At 47.2% G+C, this 20,662-nt stretch overlaps 3 protein-coding genes across 5 annotated transcripts in view; 1 reads left to right on the top strand and 2 right to left on the bottom strand.

Moving 5' to 3' along the window:
* The window catches only part of Erich1 (glutamate-rich 1), a gene marked incomplete at its 5' end in the record, with an annotated part of 52,793,804 nt that overhangs the window by 4,432,726 nt on the left and 48,340,416 nt on the right, over positions 1-20,662 (bottom strand).
* Positions 1-20,662, top strand: part of Mcph1 (microcephalin 1) — a 205,690-nt gene that overhangs the window by 86,463 nt on the left and 98,565 nt on the right.
* Positions 2,150-20,662, bottom strand: part of Angpt2 (angiopoietin 2) — a 50,667-nt gene continuing 32,154 nt past the window's right edge. The window contains exons 4-9 of the mRNA NM_134454.1: positions 16,859-17,091; positions 14,769-14,899; positions 9,897-9,998; positions 8,828-8,994; positions 5,080-5,210; positions 2,150-3,018 (exon numbers count right to left, since the gene is read on the bottom strand). Coding sequence (NP_604449.1) covers positions 2,858-3,018; positions 5,080-5,210; positions 8,828-8,994; positions 9,897-9,998; positions 14,769-14,899; positions 16,859-17,091 — 925 coding nt within the window. The 3' untranslated portion in view covers positions 2,150-2,857. The remainder of the gene's footprint in view (positions 3,019-5,079; positions 5,211-8,827; positions 8,995-9,896; positions 9,999-14,768; positions 14,900-16,858; positions 17,092-20,662) is intronic.

Here is a 20,662-nt window from a genome sequence, read left to right as displayed (position 1 = left end):
TTAGGAAAGAAACTGTTAGGATCGTAAACTCGGTATCATAGGTTAAGAGAGGGCTCATTCAGACCAAAAGGGTGTCCCCAGAAATGAATGCCACTGCCTGTTTATTTGTGACATCACAAGTGAAAATCTGAGGAAGTCACTTGTAAAGTGCGGTGAGAAATGTCACCAAGAAGAGTGTCGTCGCCTAAGCCCGGCATCCAGCTCTCAGGAAACGGAACTGGGTGGATTGCTGCAAGCTTGGTGCTGTCCTGGGCTGGAGGGTGAGGCCTTTCCTCAGAAAAGGGTTTTTAAAAATAATTTAATCATGAAAGCCTATAGGGCCAAGCAGTCCTTAGAACTAATGCTAACACAGATAAAGCCAATAGGTATAAAACAGGTGGGCTGCCAGCGTTGTGACATAGTCTTTATATTTTGGTATTTTCCCTAAACTCCACCTTACGGACTCTTAATTATTTTAAGTATTTGCTAATTGAATTCTAACTTCTCAAATAATTAAGGTTAGACTGGAAGCAGGGCTATACAGAAGTCAGCTCTCTCATCACCCATGTTGATTGGTTTGAGACAGTTAATTTGGAAAGATGAGTCTGACAGACAGTGACTTCTGGCTGTAACTGTCCAAGTGGCCTGTGCCGGGACCCAGCAGGAAGCTGCCCTCTGACCCTAATCGCTCTCTCGTCTAGCCCATCGCATTGTTCTGTTCTCATTTCAAGATCGCTGTTCTGATTTCCTTTCAACTCTGTAAATGTTTTCTTAAGAACAGAAAAAAAAAAAACCCTCACAGTAAGTTTGTTTATTTAAAAGACTGTATAAGGAGCTGGGGAATAAAATGGAAACCCGGCTTCTTCCCATTCTCGGAGCTAAAAAAGTAGGTGTAACTCTGAGCACACTGGTTTGCCTCTGACTCTGTCTTCTTGTGTCCACGGATGTGAGTGAAGTGCACTGCTGCCCGCCCTTCCTGGGTGACCATTTTCCCTCCCCAGTTCCTGCCCTTGTGGTCATTCAAGAAATAAGAAATATACTACGACTTTGAAGCTGTGGAGTGTGTGTGTGTGTGTGTGTGTGTGTGTGTGTGTGTGTGTGTGTGCGCGCGCGCGCGCGTGTGCGCGCCAGATGTTTTAACTGGGTACAAAGCCATGTTGGCCCTGTCGACATTCCCTAAATGAAATAAGAGAAACAGTGGTCAGAAGGCAGGGACATAGCTCTTCTCTCTAGAGTTAGTTGGCAGGAAGTAAGCGTGGCAGAGAAGGGTGCCTTGGCTGCCCTGAGTCTGCGGATTGACCAGAGCACACACCAAGGCTGTGTGAAAGGAGATGGGTTAGAGCAGCGGTTCTCAGCCTGTATGCAGACACCTTTTAGGGGTCGCATACCAGGTAGCGTGCACATCAGATACTTATATCACTGTTCATAGCAGTGGCAAAGTTGCAGTTATGAAGCAGCAATGAAATAATGTTATGGTTGGGGGTCACCACAGCACAAGGAGCTATGTTACAGTGTGTCAGCATTGGGAAGGTTGAGAACCACAGCATTATAGAAATAAATAAAAAAAATAGCATCTGGAAATACAAGACGGTCGGACAGATAGACAGGTAGAGAAGGCACTACAGGAGAAACTGCACTAATGCTCTGTACAGGCGCTCATTGCTGCGGAGGCCACTCTGCAAGCTTTAGAGGGTTAGAACAGCAGGAGTTGGGGTCTAACCGTTCCAAGTGTAAAGTTGTGCTCTGAAGAATTCTCTAGGGGTATCTGGTTACGTTGCAAGCTGGACATTTTGGCCTTATGTTCTGAAACACTTGTTTAGTTTGTTAGTGGATATTAAAAATGTTACTAATGCAAACTATTCTTTTTCTAAAAATTAATTCAGAGAATTACAGCTTTGTAAATGTCCTAAGAAGGATTATTTTCCTCAACCGCAAATTAAGTTTTAGCTTCATTTTCTAAAATATTATCTCGCTAAACTAGGGAGCACATCTCTAGGCTAGAGCACTGGCTCAGGGATGAAGTCTCTTCATAAAACTGCATTTTTGTCCTTTATAACAGTCTTCCTCGTTACAAGCACAGATTGTGTGTGTGTGTGTGTGTGTGTGTGTGTGTGTGTGTGTTCAAAGAGCAAAATTGTATATATTACCATAAAAATTAAACATAATCACCTCAGCTAATAACTTATATTTAATTACTAAAAATACCTTCATATTTAACAGCCAGAAAGAAAACAAAAACAGTACAGTCTCCACATGCACTGACATGGCGCCCGCTTGGTGGCTACTCCAGAGATGTAGGCATTTTTGCCGTATAGTAATAGTGTCCAGCCATTAAAAACTAAGCCGTCAGATAGGTAAATGTGTTGTTTCCAAATGAACATGTCAAGCACAAGACGGAACAACGAACTGTGCTTATCCAGATGATAACCTGTAACCACTACTTAGAAGTCCCTGGAGACTGACTGCTGTGGTTCCAGGACAGCTGAGCTGTGTCTGTGTACACTGTAGAAACGTGCTCCGAGTAATGTGGTCCCGGGATTTATCTGCACCATCTGAGGGTTCTGTTTTCCAGTTATTTACTGATGAACTCCCACGTAACATTCTTGCTTGTGACAGAGTCCGAATGCATGCTGTCCCTGTGATTCTAACCATGGCCTTCTCATAGGTATTTCTCCAGACCCGCAGTGCCTTTGGGTCTCCTTTGGTTGGTTAGCGGTGCAGGCCTAAGTGATGTGCGTCAGTCTGGAACACACAGATCCTCCCCCGCCCCCAGGAGCACCTCCTGATGTGGGAAGGGGCTACTGTGCATTGGTGTCTCTCAGTGCCTCAGAGTTAATCTTTGGATGCAGCAAGTTCTTCTGATAATGTAGGCAGGCATTTAGAAATCTGCTGGCCGGATCATCATGGTCGTGGCCTTGAGCGAGTAACCGGACCCCTTCCAGTAGTACCACTTGATACCGTTGAACTTATTCGTATTCTGCTTTTGTGGGTAGTACTGTCCATTCAAGTTGGAAGGACCACATGCGTCGAACCACCAGCCTGTGAAATCGAAACACAAATGCAGTCAGGACTGGGTAATCGCTAGTCCACAGGGCTCAGCTGGGCACACACACCCCCATGATGTGGGAAAAGCCACATTGATTTGTTATTCCATAGACACAAACTACACACCAAGGTGATCACAGTGCCATTGTAACCTGAGTTCTTACGCATGTCTAGCTGCTTTTGTGCAGAACCCTTGCTACGTGAAGAAGCGTCAGTCAGTGCTGTGTGAAGAGCTGTCATCTGCGGTACACTGCGGGGTGAAGACGTGAGAGGCTGCCCGCAGATGTGGGTGGAAGTCTTAACAGCAAGGCAGGCCAAGTGGTTCCCATTTCCCCCGTCATGTTGCTTTGGATGGAGTAGAAACCAAGTGCCTATGCTCTGTGAAGCTGGGGGAAACGGAGCCTTAACACTATAAAGTTGGTACTGAGGGAGAGTCAGGCAACAGTAAGCATCTTCCCACCGACAGGTGGGAGTATGGCAGGCCATAGGATTCACCATATGAAGCAGAAACCTAGACAACGTACTAATCCAAGTTCATCTTTAAGCTTCGTGTGGGAGAGACTGGTTGTATGATAATATTTATGTTTCTTTTAAAATACAGAAAACAATGAGAGTAGACAGTAAGGAATGGGGGTGAAACACCAATTCTGAGGCTTCCTTAGAGACACGGTGTTAATAGGGTAGCTTCTTTTAAAAACCTATTGAACCCCGGGCACTGCTCCTGTGCACATCCCCACAGGCCACCTTCCCAATGGGCCAACCCATGGCTTGGAACTTGGCCTCTTTCAACCCAGACCTCCCCGCTTTCCCTCCCCTGGCTGCTTGCCTCCTCCCAAGTCTCTCCCAACTCCATTCTCAGCCCTTAAATCTTGAACTGGGTAAATAAATGAATTGTGTCCTTGGTTGTGAAGCGCTCTCCTGCTCTCTGGAATAGCAGCACACGGGTGGTCTGAGAACAGGCAGCCTCTCCAGAGAGGTCTAAGTGTGGGAATGAATAGCAAGCAGGCTTGGGATCAGGGGTGCTGGGGCCCCCTAACCCACCCACCCCCCTTGTCGTGTGGCTGTAAAGACAGCTGTTACAGTGAGATGAGAGTCTAGCCCCCTTTTTCAAAACAGTTCAATGGGTTTCTCTCCTTTGAATAATTATAGTTAATGGAGAAAACTCATGCCACCAAGTGGCCACTCTGCTATCCCAAGAATCCAGGATCTGCCAGACAGTGGGACCTAATTCTTCCACGAGATTTCAAGTTCTGAATTCCATTTCATTTCATAAATAAATCCTCTCATTACTGTTGCTGCACAAATTCTTCACTGAAGAACAGACATGGTTCAAGCTTAGATCTTTTACTTATATTAGGAACTTAATATTTTTATTTTTTAATTAATTTTATTTATGTATGATGTGGAGACCAAAGAATTGTAAGGAGCAGTTCTCACATTCTACCATAAGGAACCCGGGATCAAGCTCAGATGTCAGGCCTGACAGCAGGCGTGTTTACCCAAGGAGCCATCTCAGGCCTGAGACGAGTGTCTTCTCAAACCTGGGGCTCATAGACTCAGCCAGGCTGACAGGCAGGCCAGCCCCAGCTCGGAGGTTGTCGCACAGCACATACTCAGCCTTGTGCAGGCTGCCGCAGACCTGAATGCTTGCTTGGCAGGCACCTTACCCACCGAGCTGCCTTCCCAGCCCACTTTCTTGCTATGTAAACGAATCATTTCAAGAAAAGAGGCAGCTAAGTCCTTGTCTGGGTGTTAAACAGAAGCAAAGCAAGATGGAGCTAAACCCTTCGCCTTTGATCTGGTCAGGAAGCCCACTTCATGTCCCCCGGTCACTCCCAAGCATCCTGAGAGTATACTGTCACCCCAGTGACAAGTCCAGCTCCGTGTTGTGTTCTCACTTCACACGTGAGCTGAAAGGCAGCCCAACAACGTGCTGGTGTGCAGATGGCGTGTCTTCTTATGGAGGTAAGGCCACTGTCAGTCACCCTTCCCAGCCTGAGCTCCACACCGCCAGCCTCCCATGTTCACAGTCGCCATTACAAATAGGATGCTTACCTCCTGTGAGCATCTGGGAACACTTGCAGATGCATTTGTCATTGTCCGAATCCTTTGTGCTAAAATCACTTCCTGGTTGGCTGATGCTACTGATTTTGCCCGCCGTGCCTGTGAGTCCTGTAAGGTGAATCCTGGAACGTGCAAAGGAAAAAATAAAAACTGTAACTGGCTAGGACTGTCGATTCACCGTAGTGGAAAGTTTCTCGTGCTGAGGAATTCCATTCTACTGAATGCACTCAGGCCGGTCAGTGCACTCCAGTGCCTACTCTGGACAAAATATTTTGTACTGGTATAAACAGGAACCAACTTATCATCGAACCCTCTGACAAAGAGGGATGTTTTCAGGACAGCTTCAACACATACTGCCTGCACCAGCATCAGCAGAGCTTGATGGGCCCTTTAGCTCATTTTCCCTCTGCATTCAGATAAACAGAAGGGGTCTGCAGCACAAGGGGCTTCCCACAGACCCCCAACCACCGCTGTCCCCATGGAATGGCTGCTGGAGAGACCACCTGCTCTCTCTGCTCTGAAGGGGTAGGAGTTGGGGTAGAAAGGCTAGAAGACGAGGAGTGGGCGAGGAGGTTGGGGTAGGAGTCTATAGTGCTGCACCTTGACTCTGGACACTGGTATAATAAACTCGTCCGACCTCAGGAAAGGAGAAAATGTCATCGCTAACCCCTGGTCACGCCACACTGTTAGACTACTGCGGAAGTGTAGCCTGTAGCAGCCAACTGTGCCAGCAAGGATAGTGTAAAGGACGGGATAAGTGTAATCGCTTTAATTAAACCTGGAATTCACTCTGCAGCCTAGGTCGACCTTGAACTTGTGACAGTCCACCTGCCTCAGCCTCCCAAGTGCTGGGGTTGCAGTCATAACAGCCACGCCCATTTAGTTCATATAATTCTCTAAAATATCACAATACTGTCACAAACCTCCCGTGGTCAGGTGTTCCGAGTCAGGCCAGAACTGGGTCTGACATAATTGGGTGACGTGAGGATGTCCTGTTGGAGCCTTGGCATACCAGTAGCCCACTCTGGCAAGCTAGCATGCTGAGTGCCCATGAGCTAAGCTGAGTGCCCATGAGCTAAGCTGAGTGCCCATGAGCTAAGCTGAGTCCCCATGAGCTAAGCTGAGTGCCCATGAGCTAAGCTGAGTGAGTCCCCATGAGCTAAGCTGAGTCCCCATGAGCTAAGCTGAGTGCCCATGAGCTAAGCTGAGTACCCATGAGCTAAGCTGAGTGCCCATGAGCTAAGCTGAGTGCCCATGAGCTAAGCTGAGTGCCCATGAGCTAAGCTGAGTGCCCATGAGCTAAGCTGAGTGCCCATGAGCTAAGCTGAGTGCCCATGAGCTAAGCTGAGTGCCCATGAGCTAAGCTGAGTCCCCATGAGCTAATGAGATGAGACACTTGTCAGTATCTCATGTGGGGACAGGCAGAGGAGAGGGAGAGACCAGGACTCTGCTACATGTCTGCACGTGAGTGCTCATGGTGGCCCCAGGACCCCAGCTGCCGTGTGGAGAACGAGCTCTTATGTGCTTTGGAACCTGAAACACATTTCTTCCTGGTCCTTCTCCTTAAGCCTAGGCAGGCCTGACGTTCACCGTCCCCCACTCAGCCCTCCCCCCAGGCTTGTCTTCCTTTTCAGTCTCATCTCTGAAAGGTCAGTTCTCTGGGGACTCATTAAATGTCCTGCAAAGGCAAGTAATACAAGAGAGAAAGCTATTTTTATTAGTCTCTCTTTGAAAGGCTGTTCAGTCTTAGAGCCTTTGGAGGCCCACCAGACCAAAGTACATCCTTTCAGATCTGTTACTAAGAACAGCCTTGAGCTGGCCAAGACCTTGCCGGTATCTACAGTCCTAGCTCATGAGCGGTGGAGGCAGGAGGTCAGGAGTTTGAGGTCATCCTTGGCTATATAGCAAGTTCGAGGCTCGCTTGAGAGCCATGAGACCCTGTCTTGGGAATTCAAAGAAAGAGAAGATGGAGGGAGGGTGTTAACAGGCAGGCAGGCTCCCATTCCTGCATGCCCCTTTCTCATACACACTCGGTTTCCTGCTGTCTCCTTGGTGGGAAGCACAGTGGTTCTGAGGCCGCCTTACTCTGCACGCACTTAAGCGTTAGTTATGGTTGCATACTGTGTTACCGTCCTCTTAATTAGTGTAGCAAGTGTCTGTGGAGTATTACTATTTTATGTTTCCAAATAAACTAAGCCTCAAAAACCAGTGTTTTTTTTTTCAAATAGCATCTTCAAAATATGTTTGCATTTCCAAAAGAACCTTAGCTTACAATATTTTTATAGTATCACTGTGGAAGGGTGATGACCCATGTTGTAAAATCCCCTTATGTAAACAGGCTAATTCTTCATCTCTGTGTTTCTTTCTTTAAAAAACTTAATTCCTCCATTATAGATTCCTAACTGCTGCCAGTTAAGGAAATATTTAGCTTGGAGATAGCACAATGAAGACCCCAGTGCCTTGGAATCCATTGACTTCTGGGCTCTGGAGTCCAGCGAGACCTTCTGGGTTTCGGGGTCTTAACCATGTCTTCCCATTCACCCACTCCAGGGAATCCTAATCTTTCTAGAAGGTCACTGCTGCTTCACCAACCATTCCCGTGTCACAACAAGCTCTGTCTGCTTTGAAAACAGCTTCTGAATCGGCACCCACTGTCTGTAAAAAGCAGACTGTTCCTGGCAGCACGTAGCTCTCAGGTCAGGCCCCAGGCTCTGAGCTGGCTTCCCTGCGCTGTCCACTGTGACCTCCCTAGGACACCAGCCAAGGACGTTATAGTCAAGCTTCCTCTCCACGGGGCCTGGGCGCCACTGAGATAGGGGTGGCACTGCGGGCCCTAGCTTTGTTTGTGGAGGGCCTGTTGTGCGTCATTTGTCGTGTGTGGCCTCAGGCGCTTTTGCTCTGTGCTCAGTGGACACAAGCAGTAGGTGCCCACATTCTTTGGACACCTGCATCCAGCTGGGCTCACACCTGCTTCTTTGGTGACACCATCCAACTTCCTGACCAACACCCCCTTGGAAGCTGGATTCGAGTGCACCACCACATGCAGAGATCCCAGCACTTCATACGTGGCTCTGACCCTCACAGAAAGCCAAGTTCTTGCTGTCCTTCTCCCTAACCGTGCTCTACAGCCTGAGAGCACTGTGCCGTCAGAGCGTTTGCAGTAGCTGCCCCCAGCCAACAGCTGAGGTGGGGCTGTGACTCAGATGTGCCTTCTGCTTCCTAATTTGGGATTGACCTTCAAAACACAGGCTAACTTAATATCTTAGGTTAAGAAGACCGTACGGCCCGGTGTCTGTCTTTTCTTGCATACGGTATCTATCAAAGGGTTATCTCGTGTTCACTAATTCTGCGGGGTGCTGTGAATTACACACGGCCTGCCACACAGCATCTCCACTCAAAGCACACACAGGAAAGCAACAGATGCAAAAACGCCCTCACAGTTTTCTATACATCGTTTAGCCACGGGTAGAAATCTATGATCTGCCCATCCGTTTCAATTATCTGTCTGCTCATCTTTCAGCACTAGGGACCGAGTTTAGGGTCGAGACCGTGCTAGAGGAGTGCTACACTGGTGAGTCATGGCACTAGCCAAAGCTAGAATCTTAAAGCTAGAGAACCTGGGAGACAACAGTGGCCCTGGGAAACAGCAGTCCATGTGACCTGGCTGTGGATCTTGGCTGGATGAAAGTCTGGGATAATGACACAGAAAGGCGGTCCGGTTCCCTCCGTGGCGACTTACCTGTAGTTGGACTCCTCGCCGGACAGGTAGAAGTGCTCATACAGAGAGTGTGCCTCGCTGCCTTCCCAGTCCTTCAGCTGGATCTTCAGCACGTAGCGATGCCCACTGGTCAGCTGGGAGACAAACTCGTTGCCCAGCCAATACTCTCCCAGAGGGCTCCCGAAGCCCTGTGACCGAGAGCAGCACAGTTAGTCCCCCGTTTGTCCTTGTGTTCGAAACCCCTCCCTTATCATGCAGTCAGCAGATGGTACTCCATTGCCCTGCTCGGTACAAATGCAAGGCCTCACACACAGGAAAGATGTTTTCATTTAGTTTTTGAGAGAGAAGAGGGGGTGTAAATACATGCCACTGTGCGGCTATGGACGTCACCAGCACCGAGGTGTCAGCTCTACCCTCTGCCTCATTTGAGGCAGGTTTCCCTTTCACCACTACAGGACTCTGAGGCCAGCTGGTCCACAGGGGTCTGAAAAGTCACTTGTCCTTGTCTCACCTTATTGTAGGATTACAGATGAGAGCCAATGTGCTCAGCCCTGAATGGGTTCTGGGGATTCAAACTCAGGTCCCCACTCTTGCACAGCAAGCATTTCATACACGAGTCATCTCGACAGCTCAGGAAATGGATTTAAGTCAATTTTAGTGACCTGAGCTCTTCTCAGAGAAATGTAACTGTTACATAGCTAAAGCCACTGCCATAGCCATGAACAGAGATGCAGTGGGGGGAAGAGCTGGACCGATCTAGTACCATGAAACGTGACTGTCCTAGGGACATTTATGCTGTGGAAGCCTCACAGCCCAGCAGCTTGCCCGGCGTGCTCTGTATTACATTCCAGTTTCTTCAACTGCAGTGGTTCTTGAGAAAGAGAGAGAGAGAGAGAGAGAGAGAGAGAGAGAGAGAGAGAGAGAGAGAGAGGGAGAGGGAGAGAGAGAGATAGAGATGCTGGGCACAAAGAATTATATCATGAATAACTTCTTCAGAAGCCATTGGTCACTTCTGAATGTGTGTTAATTAAAAGTTCTGAAAAGAATTAAAGTTCCCAAGGGAAAGTACTTTCTTAGCACACTTCCTTACCTCTTTGTACTCTTTCCACGTTCTCTGGAAGTCAACGCTGCCATCTTCCCGGTGTTGGATGACCGTCCACCCTCCTCCACCCATGTCCATGTCACAGTAGGCCTGCAGGAAAGCACACAGTTACTGCAGGCTGAACGTCGGCGACCCAGGTCTGTGCAGCAGTGAGGTGTCCCCAGAGGACTTTGTGATACCCGCTGGAGCGAATCCTTGCTGTCAGATTTTTAGAGCGATTTAAAATGGTGATGATTGAGAAGCAGTCGAATCACATGACACATTGGTGAAAACGGAACTTCCTGCTCATCACGTGTGCTGGCCACAGAGTCCCACACCATAATTGGTTTTGAGAGCCATTCTCTCTGACTGGGATACTGTGGCAGATTCTCCTCAAATCCATCTCTTTAGAAAACCGCAGTCCTGTGTTCAAAGCATTGACAACCCTCCCTGCCGGCTACACTCACTCTGTCAAGTCACAGCTTCTTCACTACAAGATGCCAAACTCCTGCCATGTTCTCCTGCTGTTGGGCTTCCTTTGTGTACAGGGAAAAAAGTTTCTCCTGCCTGTGAGGGCCTGGGGTGGGGGGTGGGGGTTTGGCGTGCCAGCACCATGTGACCCAGCTTGGCTGGGCAGCTCTGACATAGGGGTTTGGGTTCAAGCTTCTATACACTTCCCTTAATGCCTGTGGCATTTTTCCCCAGTATTTTATTTCTGCTTTTAAACTGCCTCAGTGGTCTTTAAAAATTTTGCCTAGAACACAAAATTCTTTGGGCCTGCATGTTTAATTTCAACTCAGCTGGAGTTTTATTGTAAAAATTAAAAGCCCCTGACAATAAGATTATATAAATACTTTTCAATTATGAGATTACAGTAGAACCAAAAATAAAAACATTTTCCAGAAAATAGGATAGTTCCCTGAAGCACATGTGGTAGAAATATTAGGCTTCACAACCACTTATGAATATTCTTCCTTCGTTCAGTGCCATGGTCTTTGGAGACCAAGGATGACCATTTTTGCAGGGTTAACTTAAATCCGTGTTTGTGATTTAGGATAAGAACTAAAGAGCCACACGAGCCTCACTCTGTTTCTTCACATTGTCTATGAGGAACCAAACCCGAAAGAATCCATGTTGTCCGCCATGTTGTTGCCTCTCTTGCTCATGGACCTTGACCGTTAGTGGACTGCTTTGCTGAGGCCTCTCTCTACCAAGTGTTCTACCTCCCCACAAAGGTCCTGAGCACCTGCTGCCTTCCCCAGGGACTAGAGTTTAGAAAGACACAGTGGCTTGAAACATAATCACTATGTCCTCAGTGTAACTACTCAAAAACACATGACGTTTGCTGGAGGGACTCTCCTGGTTATCATAGGACACATTTACTTAAGGAACCCCGGTTGTCACCATGTATCGGAACTGGTTTGTGTAGTTGACCACCATTTCACTCTCCGGCATGTGAGCTGTCAGACAGCTCACACGAGTTGCTGTCTCACACCATGCTGACATCTGGGAATGATTGAGTTAGCACAGATTCATTTGGTTAGTCACAGGGCCAGCAGGCGAGTGGGATTTGAATATGGCCTCCTTAATTTCTATGTCATGTCTTTCCCATGCCATGATGCTGCCCAAAGCAGAGAACCTTGAAACTTTTGATATGACAGATCCACACTGAAGTCAGTTCATGAGGGATCATTCGTCTCATTTGCCTGTGATCAACCAGCTGACCGGTGCTGCAGCATTCTATCCCAGTGTCTTCTTAAATCTCACTCAGGGTAAGGACCCAGTGGCTGTGCACACATTAACTCCCCAGCATCCTAAGTGGCTTGCTGGTAAATGGGAAGAAATGTTTGTAGTGAGCCCACCCTTGTCCTAATAAAACCTTCACAGTGGACTTAGTTGCTTGATGATATTTAAAGCAGGCTCTTTGCTGTTTAGAGAATCATTTTATCTTGTGGGAGTCAAAAGCAAGATTCTCAACATTGAGGGTCACTGCTACTACATAAATAAATTACATGAACCATGTTTTTATTCTCTTTGAATCCATCAGGGACCATGGCACAGTTACCAGAACATTCTCCTAATGCTTTGTCCAGCTTGTTAAGAAGTGAAGAACAAAGCATTTGTGAGAAACAGAGAATCATGGTTCACTGAGCTGCGAAATTTGGAAAAAGAGATAATATTCTCGTAGACGATTCACGTGGTCAGGAGATGCTCAGTAGAAATATTGACAAGGATCAGGACAGGATCTGAAAGGCAGCAAGCAGCACTCGGGCCAGGGCATGACCACTTCCATTAAAGCAAACCTGGGGGAACTGAGTGCTTTTGATTTGCGTGCCTGTGCCTGTGCTTGGCACAATGACCCGAGGCCCTGAGCTGTTCAGCAGGTGATGCTTGAGTTAAGTGCTGTGCTCCAGCTTCAGGCCGTGGAGAAATGAATCAGTAACAGACGTCCATGGCACTGGGAGTCTTGTGCTAAGAAGGTTGAGGAAGGAAACAATTGTGCTTCTAACTGGCAAGGCGCATGCATATGCCTCTCACGGATGCCCTGTGCAGTGTATAGCCTACACACAGAAACCTAAGCAAGGGCCACGTCCACTGATCAGATGTAAAGCTGCCATACTGAAGCCTTCGAACTAATTCCTTGGCATTAGATGCCCTGTCTCTGTGACCTCTTGTGCAGGCTCCCTGTGTCATTTATTCCAGGGCCATCTCTGGTTCTATCACACCCTGGACAGTGGGGTGACGGGGCAATAACACCAGAGCACACTGTCGTTTATAGAACCTCAAGTCTGGGGGGAAGTTTAGAAGTAACAATACAATACAGCCCAGTTATTTTACGTTTTAAACCTGTCTTTTCTTAGTGCATGGGGGGTGGGAGGGAGTGGGTCGGGTGTGAACATGCGTGGGTGTGAAGGGAAAGCAAGCAAGTCAAAGTCAGGACAACCTTTAAGTCGATTCTCCCCTTCCACCTTCTGACCCCGGAGTCACACTCAGGCCACTGGGGCTTGCAAAGCCATCACTTCCACCCACTAAGCTGCCTCTCCACATGTAGACCTGGTATTTTGGGAAAGAAGTCGAGGTTTTGAAAACTTTACTATGCCTGGCTGTGTTGACGGATTTCTTTTTACTGAGAATAGCTAAAGGGAATATAAGTCTGTCTCTAACCATGACCAAGACACACAGTGCAGAGCACTGGATCTTCACGTCTCCGTGCCTGTCAAGCTGTGAGGGTAGCATGATGTTTGGCAGAAAAGGAACCCACCCAGAAGAGCGTCCCCAGAGCAGTGTGACTATGTGACAGCATGGTTCCAGTTCCACAGTGTTTACAGTGTGCTTGTGGCCTCTGTCAGCTGTGGGGTTCCTGTCCCCATTCTTACCAGGCCAAGAACATGCAGGCATCTAATGACAGACACCGTCCTGCACGAGCTGTGTTGGCACGCTGCATAGGAGAGTGGAGACTCCACCCTGGGGTTGCTGGTTTTGTCTGCAGCAAGCTGTATAGCTTCTCTCCTTCCCACCCCACCCGCCGATGCTCTGCCTCTAGGCCATCAGGGACATTAACCAATTTTCAAGGTTGGTTTAAAGCAGCATGAATGAATTATATTTCTTTGGAAAGTATTATTCTAAATAGCACAATATTCATTTTTTAATTCATAATCAAAGTGTATGTTACTGTTTCAAATTCCACATCTTTAAACTCTTAAGCACTTGTGTTTTTTCTTTGATACCATGTTGAATTCTGAAGATAATACCGAGTTCAAAAAGATGCTACTTCCAAGAGCCCCTGGAAACTTTTGCTTTGACACAGCTTCCTGTGCATGTTTTGGAGTCCTGTTGGCTTTTGCAAAGATGCAGCCATATCTGTCCAAACGCCACACACAGAGGGGTGCAGTGTGATGATTCTCTAGCTCTGATTCTCGTGCGATGTCATACGACCTCACCAGACCTCTCAGAGAAGCCCCGGGACATGAGTTGCTGAGATAGTCTCCCAGGCTGCCCGAGGAGGGCCTAGTGTGACTGTGTTAACGTGCCCTGCCCGACAGGACAGGGTTTCTGTCTACTTTGTACAGATGGAGCAACTACCCAACTGAACGCCCCCGTACGAGAGGGAAAAGAACGGCACCCCAGGGCAGCATGCCCAGGTCTTCTGGGCTGCACTACATAGGGCCCTAGTCCCCCACTCTGAGCTATGGGACTCTAAGCTTTCTGGGCACCCTGTGAGCAGCTCCATATGGGAACAGTTGTCTCTATGGGAAAACTGGCAGCATCCTGGTAAGAAGCAGCCCAGACACTGAAGGTGCGGGAGCCGTGTGCTCTGCTCAGCCCATGTGCAGTCTATGGAAAGAGTGGCCAGTAGAACCGAAGAAGTCTGTCGGTGCACTAAAAGTATTTTTGTTCTGTGATTTTCTTGAGAAAAGGATTCACTGTGCTGACTTTATTAAACTTTGACTGCTAAGCACATCTATCTATCTACAGTTTCTCTGATGAGAAGGGGAAATGTGTGCAGATCAGGGCCTTCTTAACTGTTGTGTTGGGTGTGTTCTCAGTGAGCTCCCTCCAATATAAAGTGTAACTATTGCTGAGTAAAATGACGGAAAGATAGGCTCTGGTTAATCCAGCCTCAGTTTGAAGAAGATCTATTCATTAAAATTAATGAGATGATGTCAGCACCTTGGGGGATGTAGCTCATTTCAGTAGGACATGCTTGTGGGGGAAGGCAGAGTGGCAGACATCGGCTCAGCATCCATGTTCTGTACCCAGCACTGTCAGAGCCCTCAGTGGGAGCCTGGGAAGGGCAGGAGGCATGGATGCCCAGGGGCTCCGTGGCCCGTACAGTGAAACAGGGAGCCCCCACAGCTGCCGTGGGACATCCCGTCTTACCTTGACCTCCTCTGTGGAGTTGGGGAAGGTCAGCGTGTAGATGCCACTGGTGGTGAGTCCTGACTTGAAGATTTCTGCACAGTCTCTGAAGGTGGTTTTCTCTTCTTTAGGGACAGCAACAGAGCTCTTATCTGTGTTTAAAAAGCGGCAGGCATTGAAATGGGGTTTTTGACTGGAGAGACGCCTGTTCTTCAAGACGTAGACAGTTGCTCTCGTGTAAGCAAGCAGACTGCAATGGCCTTGATTGACTCCTGCAGCATATTTGCTGTCAGCTTGGAAAATTAGTACAAACGGCTCTTGCTAACTTTTTTAAAATTACACTTTGTGTGTGTGTGTGTGTGTGTGTGTGTGTGTGTGTGTGTGTGTGTGTGTGTACGTACATGCACACGACATGGCACAGGGGGAGTCAGTTCTCCATATACCATGGTGGTCCTGGGGATATAAACATTGGGTTTTGGTGGCCAGCACCTTAATCCACTGAGCCATCCTGCCAGCTTCTTACTCCCTCTTAAAACGAACGGTGTGTAATGTGGGTACTTCATAATGAGCTGTAATAAACCACTCCTTTAAAAAGAATTCCTTCTTGACTAGACTTGGGAAAACATTGTAAAACAACAAAGGGAGACACCTTACTCCCTCCACCATCACCCCAGGTCCCTTTGGCGTTTTCCCATTGAAGTTGGAACATACACACGGACCATTCTTAGTATGTCTGAGGCTTAAATCTTTCATCTTTTTTAGAATATTAAAGGAAAGGCTGGAAAGAGGGCTTGGTGTTAGGTCAGAGTACTTGCTGAGCAAGCTCAAGGTCTAAGTTTGGATCCTAGCACCCATATAAAACTTTCCAATGTGGCGGCACACACCAGTAACCCCAGGGCTTGGGGCTGGGACACAAGGTTACTATAACTCGTTAGCTGTCAGCCCAGCTCTGCTTCAGTGAGCGACTCAAGAGAAGACACCCGCATATTCTCCCGGCCTCTGCTGCATGCCCAGGCACACATGCGCCTCCACAGGCACCACACACATCCAGTGCCGAGTGGACATGCTTAGTGACCTCTGGGCGTTGAGTGTGACCTGAGCGTCTGCACCTTTGTGGGAGCACAATGCCTACTTGTCTACATGTTTTAAACTCTTTAAATCTAGACCTTATATGCTGATACATTCCCTCCAGATTTTAGTTCTGCCATTCCTGTTTCAACTTCCAGTTCTTGCCACAGCCACCCAACACCCCCACCCCCACCCCACACCTCACAAGCACCAAATAAGGGGACATCGTGAAATAAACCACAGTAAGAATGAGGGCAAAGTCAGTTAGGAAAAAATTCTACAGATAAACACTACAGAGATAGTATTACATCTTTAATTAATGACTGAAGACTCTCTTCTTCCTCCCTCACCCCTATGAACTAAAAGAAGCTAACAAGGAAGGCTAAACATCTTTCAGGGTATGTCAGCAATGGGAACTGGTGCCTCCTTGGTGCCAACCATGTCTGTGCCTCTCCCTTACGTGTCTAGCCTTCCTGTGGGCCCAGGGCAGTGTGCCAGTTTGAAAGCCAAAGGAAGAAAGAGTCACTGTGGCTTAATACTTGCCAGCCTCCTCCATCTGACCTATGAGGGAACTAACTCAAGATGAGAATTCTGCAGCTTTGAATCAGCGATAGCTGTCGGTACAAGGCTTACTCTGCAGTTTGAGCTCTAGAACTCACATCAAATAAACAAAGCCAGATGTGGCCGCACAGCCCCACGGTGTCAGCGCTGAGGATGCAGAGACGGGTACATCCCTGCGGCTCCTTGTGGAGCTCTAGGTCACAGAGGGAGGCTTTGTGTATAAAGCCAAAATGAGGATACCTGAGGACAGACCTCTAGACACACATGTATACATGTGCCCATGACCGCGCACCAGAACTGGGGTCTGTGCTTCGTGAGCAATTAGTATAGGATGTGACCTCCCCCATTCTCTTTGCCCCACTTTGTGCTTGGGCCTCTGCTGGCTGAGACTCTTGTGCTGCTATGTGAAGCACCTAAGGCAGGCCATGTTGGAGTGTTGGGTCCGCTGACCGAAGGTCATCAGAATGAGGAGCACTACTCACAGTCGGGCGATGACATCATGGTCAGCAAGCTGTTGACCGTCTCCATTAGATCATGCTGCTGCTTCTGAAGGACTGAGTTGTTGACTGTGGCCGTCACCAGCTTCTTCTCCAGCTCATCGATGACGGAGCTCTGCTTGGACACCAGCACCTGAAGCTGGTCCTTCTGCTCCTTCATGGACTGCAGCTGCACACTGTGCTTGTCCTCCATGTCCAGCACTTTCTTTTCTAGGAAGCTTAAGGGGAAGGGGTTTGTAAGTAAAGGGATTTCCACAAGCCTCAAGGCCTGGCCAGCCAAGAACTTGATAAAATCTCGTCCATTCCAAAGCCAAGAAACCTCTCTGTTCCCTGGACTTCTGTGCTGCAACGGTGTTTGGTTAACACACAGTGTAAAGTGGGACGTTTTGGAGGCTGGAGAGGTGGTTCAGTGGTTAGACATACCAGCTGCTCTTGACGAAGGCCTGACTTCAGTTTCCAGCAGCCCTAGGGCTCACAACTACCCATAACTCCACTTTCTCATGTATAGCGTTGAGCATGCTCACTTCCGTAATCCCAGTTCTAGGGGATCAGATGCCCTCCTGAGACATGTTGCGCATACCTACATTCAGGCAAAGCTTCTGCACATAAACATAAAGAAGCCTTTAAAACAGACAAATGTCTTCTTAAGTAGGGAGATTTCTCACCACCCAGTGAAACCAAGGGGAACTATTTAGGGGTAGTTGTACATGTGGGTAAACCTGACAGAGGAGTGTGCAGTGGTGTCTAGTCAAGAGAACACTGGGCCTAGGTGACAGACAGAGTGTCACAAGCACTGCCTGCCACGGCTTCTAGGGAGGTGGCCTTATTTCAAGCCCCACTTTCAGAGTGCTTTTCCTGAGTATGAGCGGTGAGCTTGAGTTGGACCTTTGGGCTGTGTGTTGCCTTTCTCCTAGAATATTTACATTTTCACAGGAATCATAATAACAGGAACGACACTCACGATGCCATGTGGCAGGTATTCTATGAGGGAGGTGCATGTCACCCACAGGTTTAAACCCTCATAAGCCTCTCTGGCTTTATGACATTAAGTGACTTATTCAGTTGTGTATTGGTTCCCTCATCTGTAAACTGGGTTAATATGACCCACTGCAAGAGGCTGGTCCAGGGAATGCGTGTACAAGTATAAGCAGGCTGGTAGTTAACACTTAAGCAGTATTATTACCAGTATCAACATTATCACCTCATGTTCAAGGAGTAAATGAGCAAAAAGTAAAATTTAGACACAGTAAATCACATGCCCACAGACACACCCAGGTGGCTGCTGCCAGCTCTTCCTTACTGTAAACTCCTTGTTTTTTTGTTTGCTTGTAGTTTAAGGTTTTGGTTTGGTTTATTTGAATCCATTTTTCTCTGGGGAGTTTAATCAGCCTGTTTCTTATAGTGGGTACTCAATCCTGTAACCTAAGCAAACCCCCTGAAAAGCTGCTTAAAAATTCCTTGATAAAGTTATGCCATAGAAGTCTCAAAAGGCTTTACTAATGATTTTGTAGTTATTTCTGATCCTATGATAAAGATTTATAAAGATGCATCGCTACCCAGAGATCAGTTAAGAGTGTACTGATTTTTTTTTTTTTTTGGTTCTTTTTTTCGGAGCTGGGGACGAGTGTACTGATTTTTAACTGAAAATTATTCCTATATATTAAACTGGAGAAAACAATTCCAAGTGTGTAGGCTTAAATAAATGTGAGACATTTAAGACTGACCACTTCCAGGAGCAGACTCCTGCAATGAAGGCCTGTGACAGCTGCTCTTGTCAGTGGGGGAACGGAAGAGTGGAGAGCCCGACTATAAACCTTTCCTCTGAGCACACGCACAGAACCAGCGGCTGCTTCCTGCGTCATGGCACTGGTACCAAGCCCAGCGTCAGTTAATTGTTTCTGAGAGGAAGTAGGCAGATGAAGAGCATGCACAGTAAAAGTATCTTCAGCTGGTGAACCAAAACGTGCAGTAGCGCTGATTTGGAGGGAAATGCTGATCACAATAAATATTTGTAATTTTGCTTGAATCTATAAAGAGAGCAATTTCACTTTGAAGAAATTTTGAAGATTGTTGAAAAATCACTTGTAGAATGCGGAATACCCCATGTTTTTCTCCAGTCACATTATTAAAAGTCTTAGGCCAGTCAGAATTGGAGGCAGGAAAGACCATCAGGAGATCTAGGTCATCAAGGAGCTTTCCTGAGGTTCTTGACAGGGAAAACTTATTATTCCAACCCATATTTGTAACAGAAGAGAAGACAATTTCCGCAGCTTGTAAGATTCTTGTTCCTTCCGTGTGCTTCTCGTTACTGATGGGTTTATAATGGTAAATCAGAGTTCGTGCACCCATCCCCAGGAAGGCAGCTCCAACGAGGAGCATCCCAGGCAGATTTCTTTAGCAGTTCAAGCTGTGAGGAAGCACTGTTGGTCCGAGCAAGAGAGACTTTCCATGTTGTTAGATACGTGTGGCAAGGTGCTTCCGTGGGGAAACTCCACAGTTTAATCATAAACTCAAAATGACTTTAATTTATTGGAAAGGCACAGTATCTATTGATTCAGGTCAATTAAACTAGGGGAGATATGAAGGCCTTCAGTAAGGGGTGGATTGCAGGCTATCTCGTAAGCAAGACCCTCAGTAGGCTGCACCAAGATCGGTAACACTATTCTCTAGAGCAGAGCCTTGATTCACAAAAAAATTACACCAAACCTTGGGATGAATTTTAAAATGTAGTGGCAGTTTCTGTGTATTTCAAAGCAGTTTTCTTTGAATAGCAAATTCTATTCCAAGAGTGGGTATAAAATAAGGAGCAAGACTTGAACTTTTCTGGAGAAAAAAGGCAAACCAGTGGCGAATACGATTACCCTTTGATAGCCACAGATTTGCATCTGTGGGTCCATCACACTAGTCTTCAATTACTTCATCCATGCTCAGCTTGTACCCTCTTTTTTGTTATTACTCCCCCGTAATACAACAGAATTTTGAACACAGTTGTTATGTTGTCTTGTGTATTATGCATAAGCAACATAGGGACAGCTTAAAATATAGAGGGGAATTATGCAGGCTTTGGGGCCATGCCATCCCTTTTTATATAAGGGACTGGAGTATCCATGGACTTCAGGGTCCAAAGTGGATTAGAGATCCAAGGCCCTGTGCATCGCGAATGATGGGAGAGTTTACAGAGAAGAAGTAGGTGGCACGGTGGGTATATTGACCTGATTTTAAAGCCTTGGGGAGAAATGTGTTCAAGAAGCTGAGCAGTGCCTGGTTTCTGAGAGGTGGTGTGTGCGGTGTGCTTACAGGGAGAGCCCTGCCAAGGGGAGATGAGATTGCTTACGTCTCGGTTACCGTCCCAAGTTCTCATCTCTTACTGTGCAGACAGGGAATTCAAAATAGGAAAGGAAACTGTTCAGAGAGGAAAAACAATCTATTTGCTTTTCCATCCCCTAAATAAAAGTGAGGGTAAACCTGGTTACCCAGAGAACACAGAGACTAACTGCAGCTTAGTTCTTGGTTAACTCCGAGGATGAAGCCAGCCCCTGTTCATCCCCTTTTCTGGATAAGAGAGAGATGTGCTGTGTAGACCATTCTGTGTCAGATGCCGTCTCGACTGAAAACAAGGAAGGAAGCACCTCAGACATTGTACCCTCAGGTGTCCCCGGTGGAATAAACACGCAAAGCAGATGTTTGCACTTGCATAGATTATTTTGAAGGGTTTTAAATATTTAATTTAAATATCAACGCAATTGTTTCAGGTTAACTTTTCCTTTTGGTTTATCAAGAGGTTTTAAA

The sequence above is a fragment of the Rattus norvegicus genome, chromosome 16, assembly GCF_021556685.1.
Source record: "Rattus norvegicus strain SHRSP/BbbUtx chromosome 16, alternate assembly SHRSP_T2T, whole genome shotgun sequence".
Taxonomy (NCBI): Eukaryota; Metazoa; Chordata; class Mammalia; order Rodentia; family Muridae; genus Rattus; species Rattus norvegicus.
The sequence above is the reverse complement of the archived record's forward strand: the minus strand, read 5'-3'. Positions and strand labels throughout refer to the sequence as shown.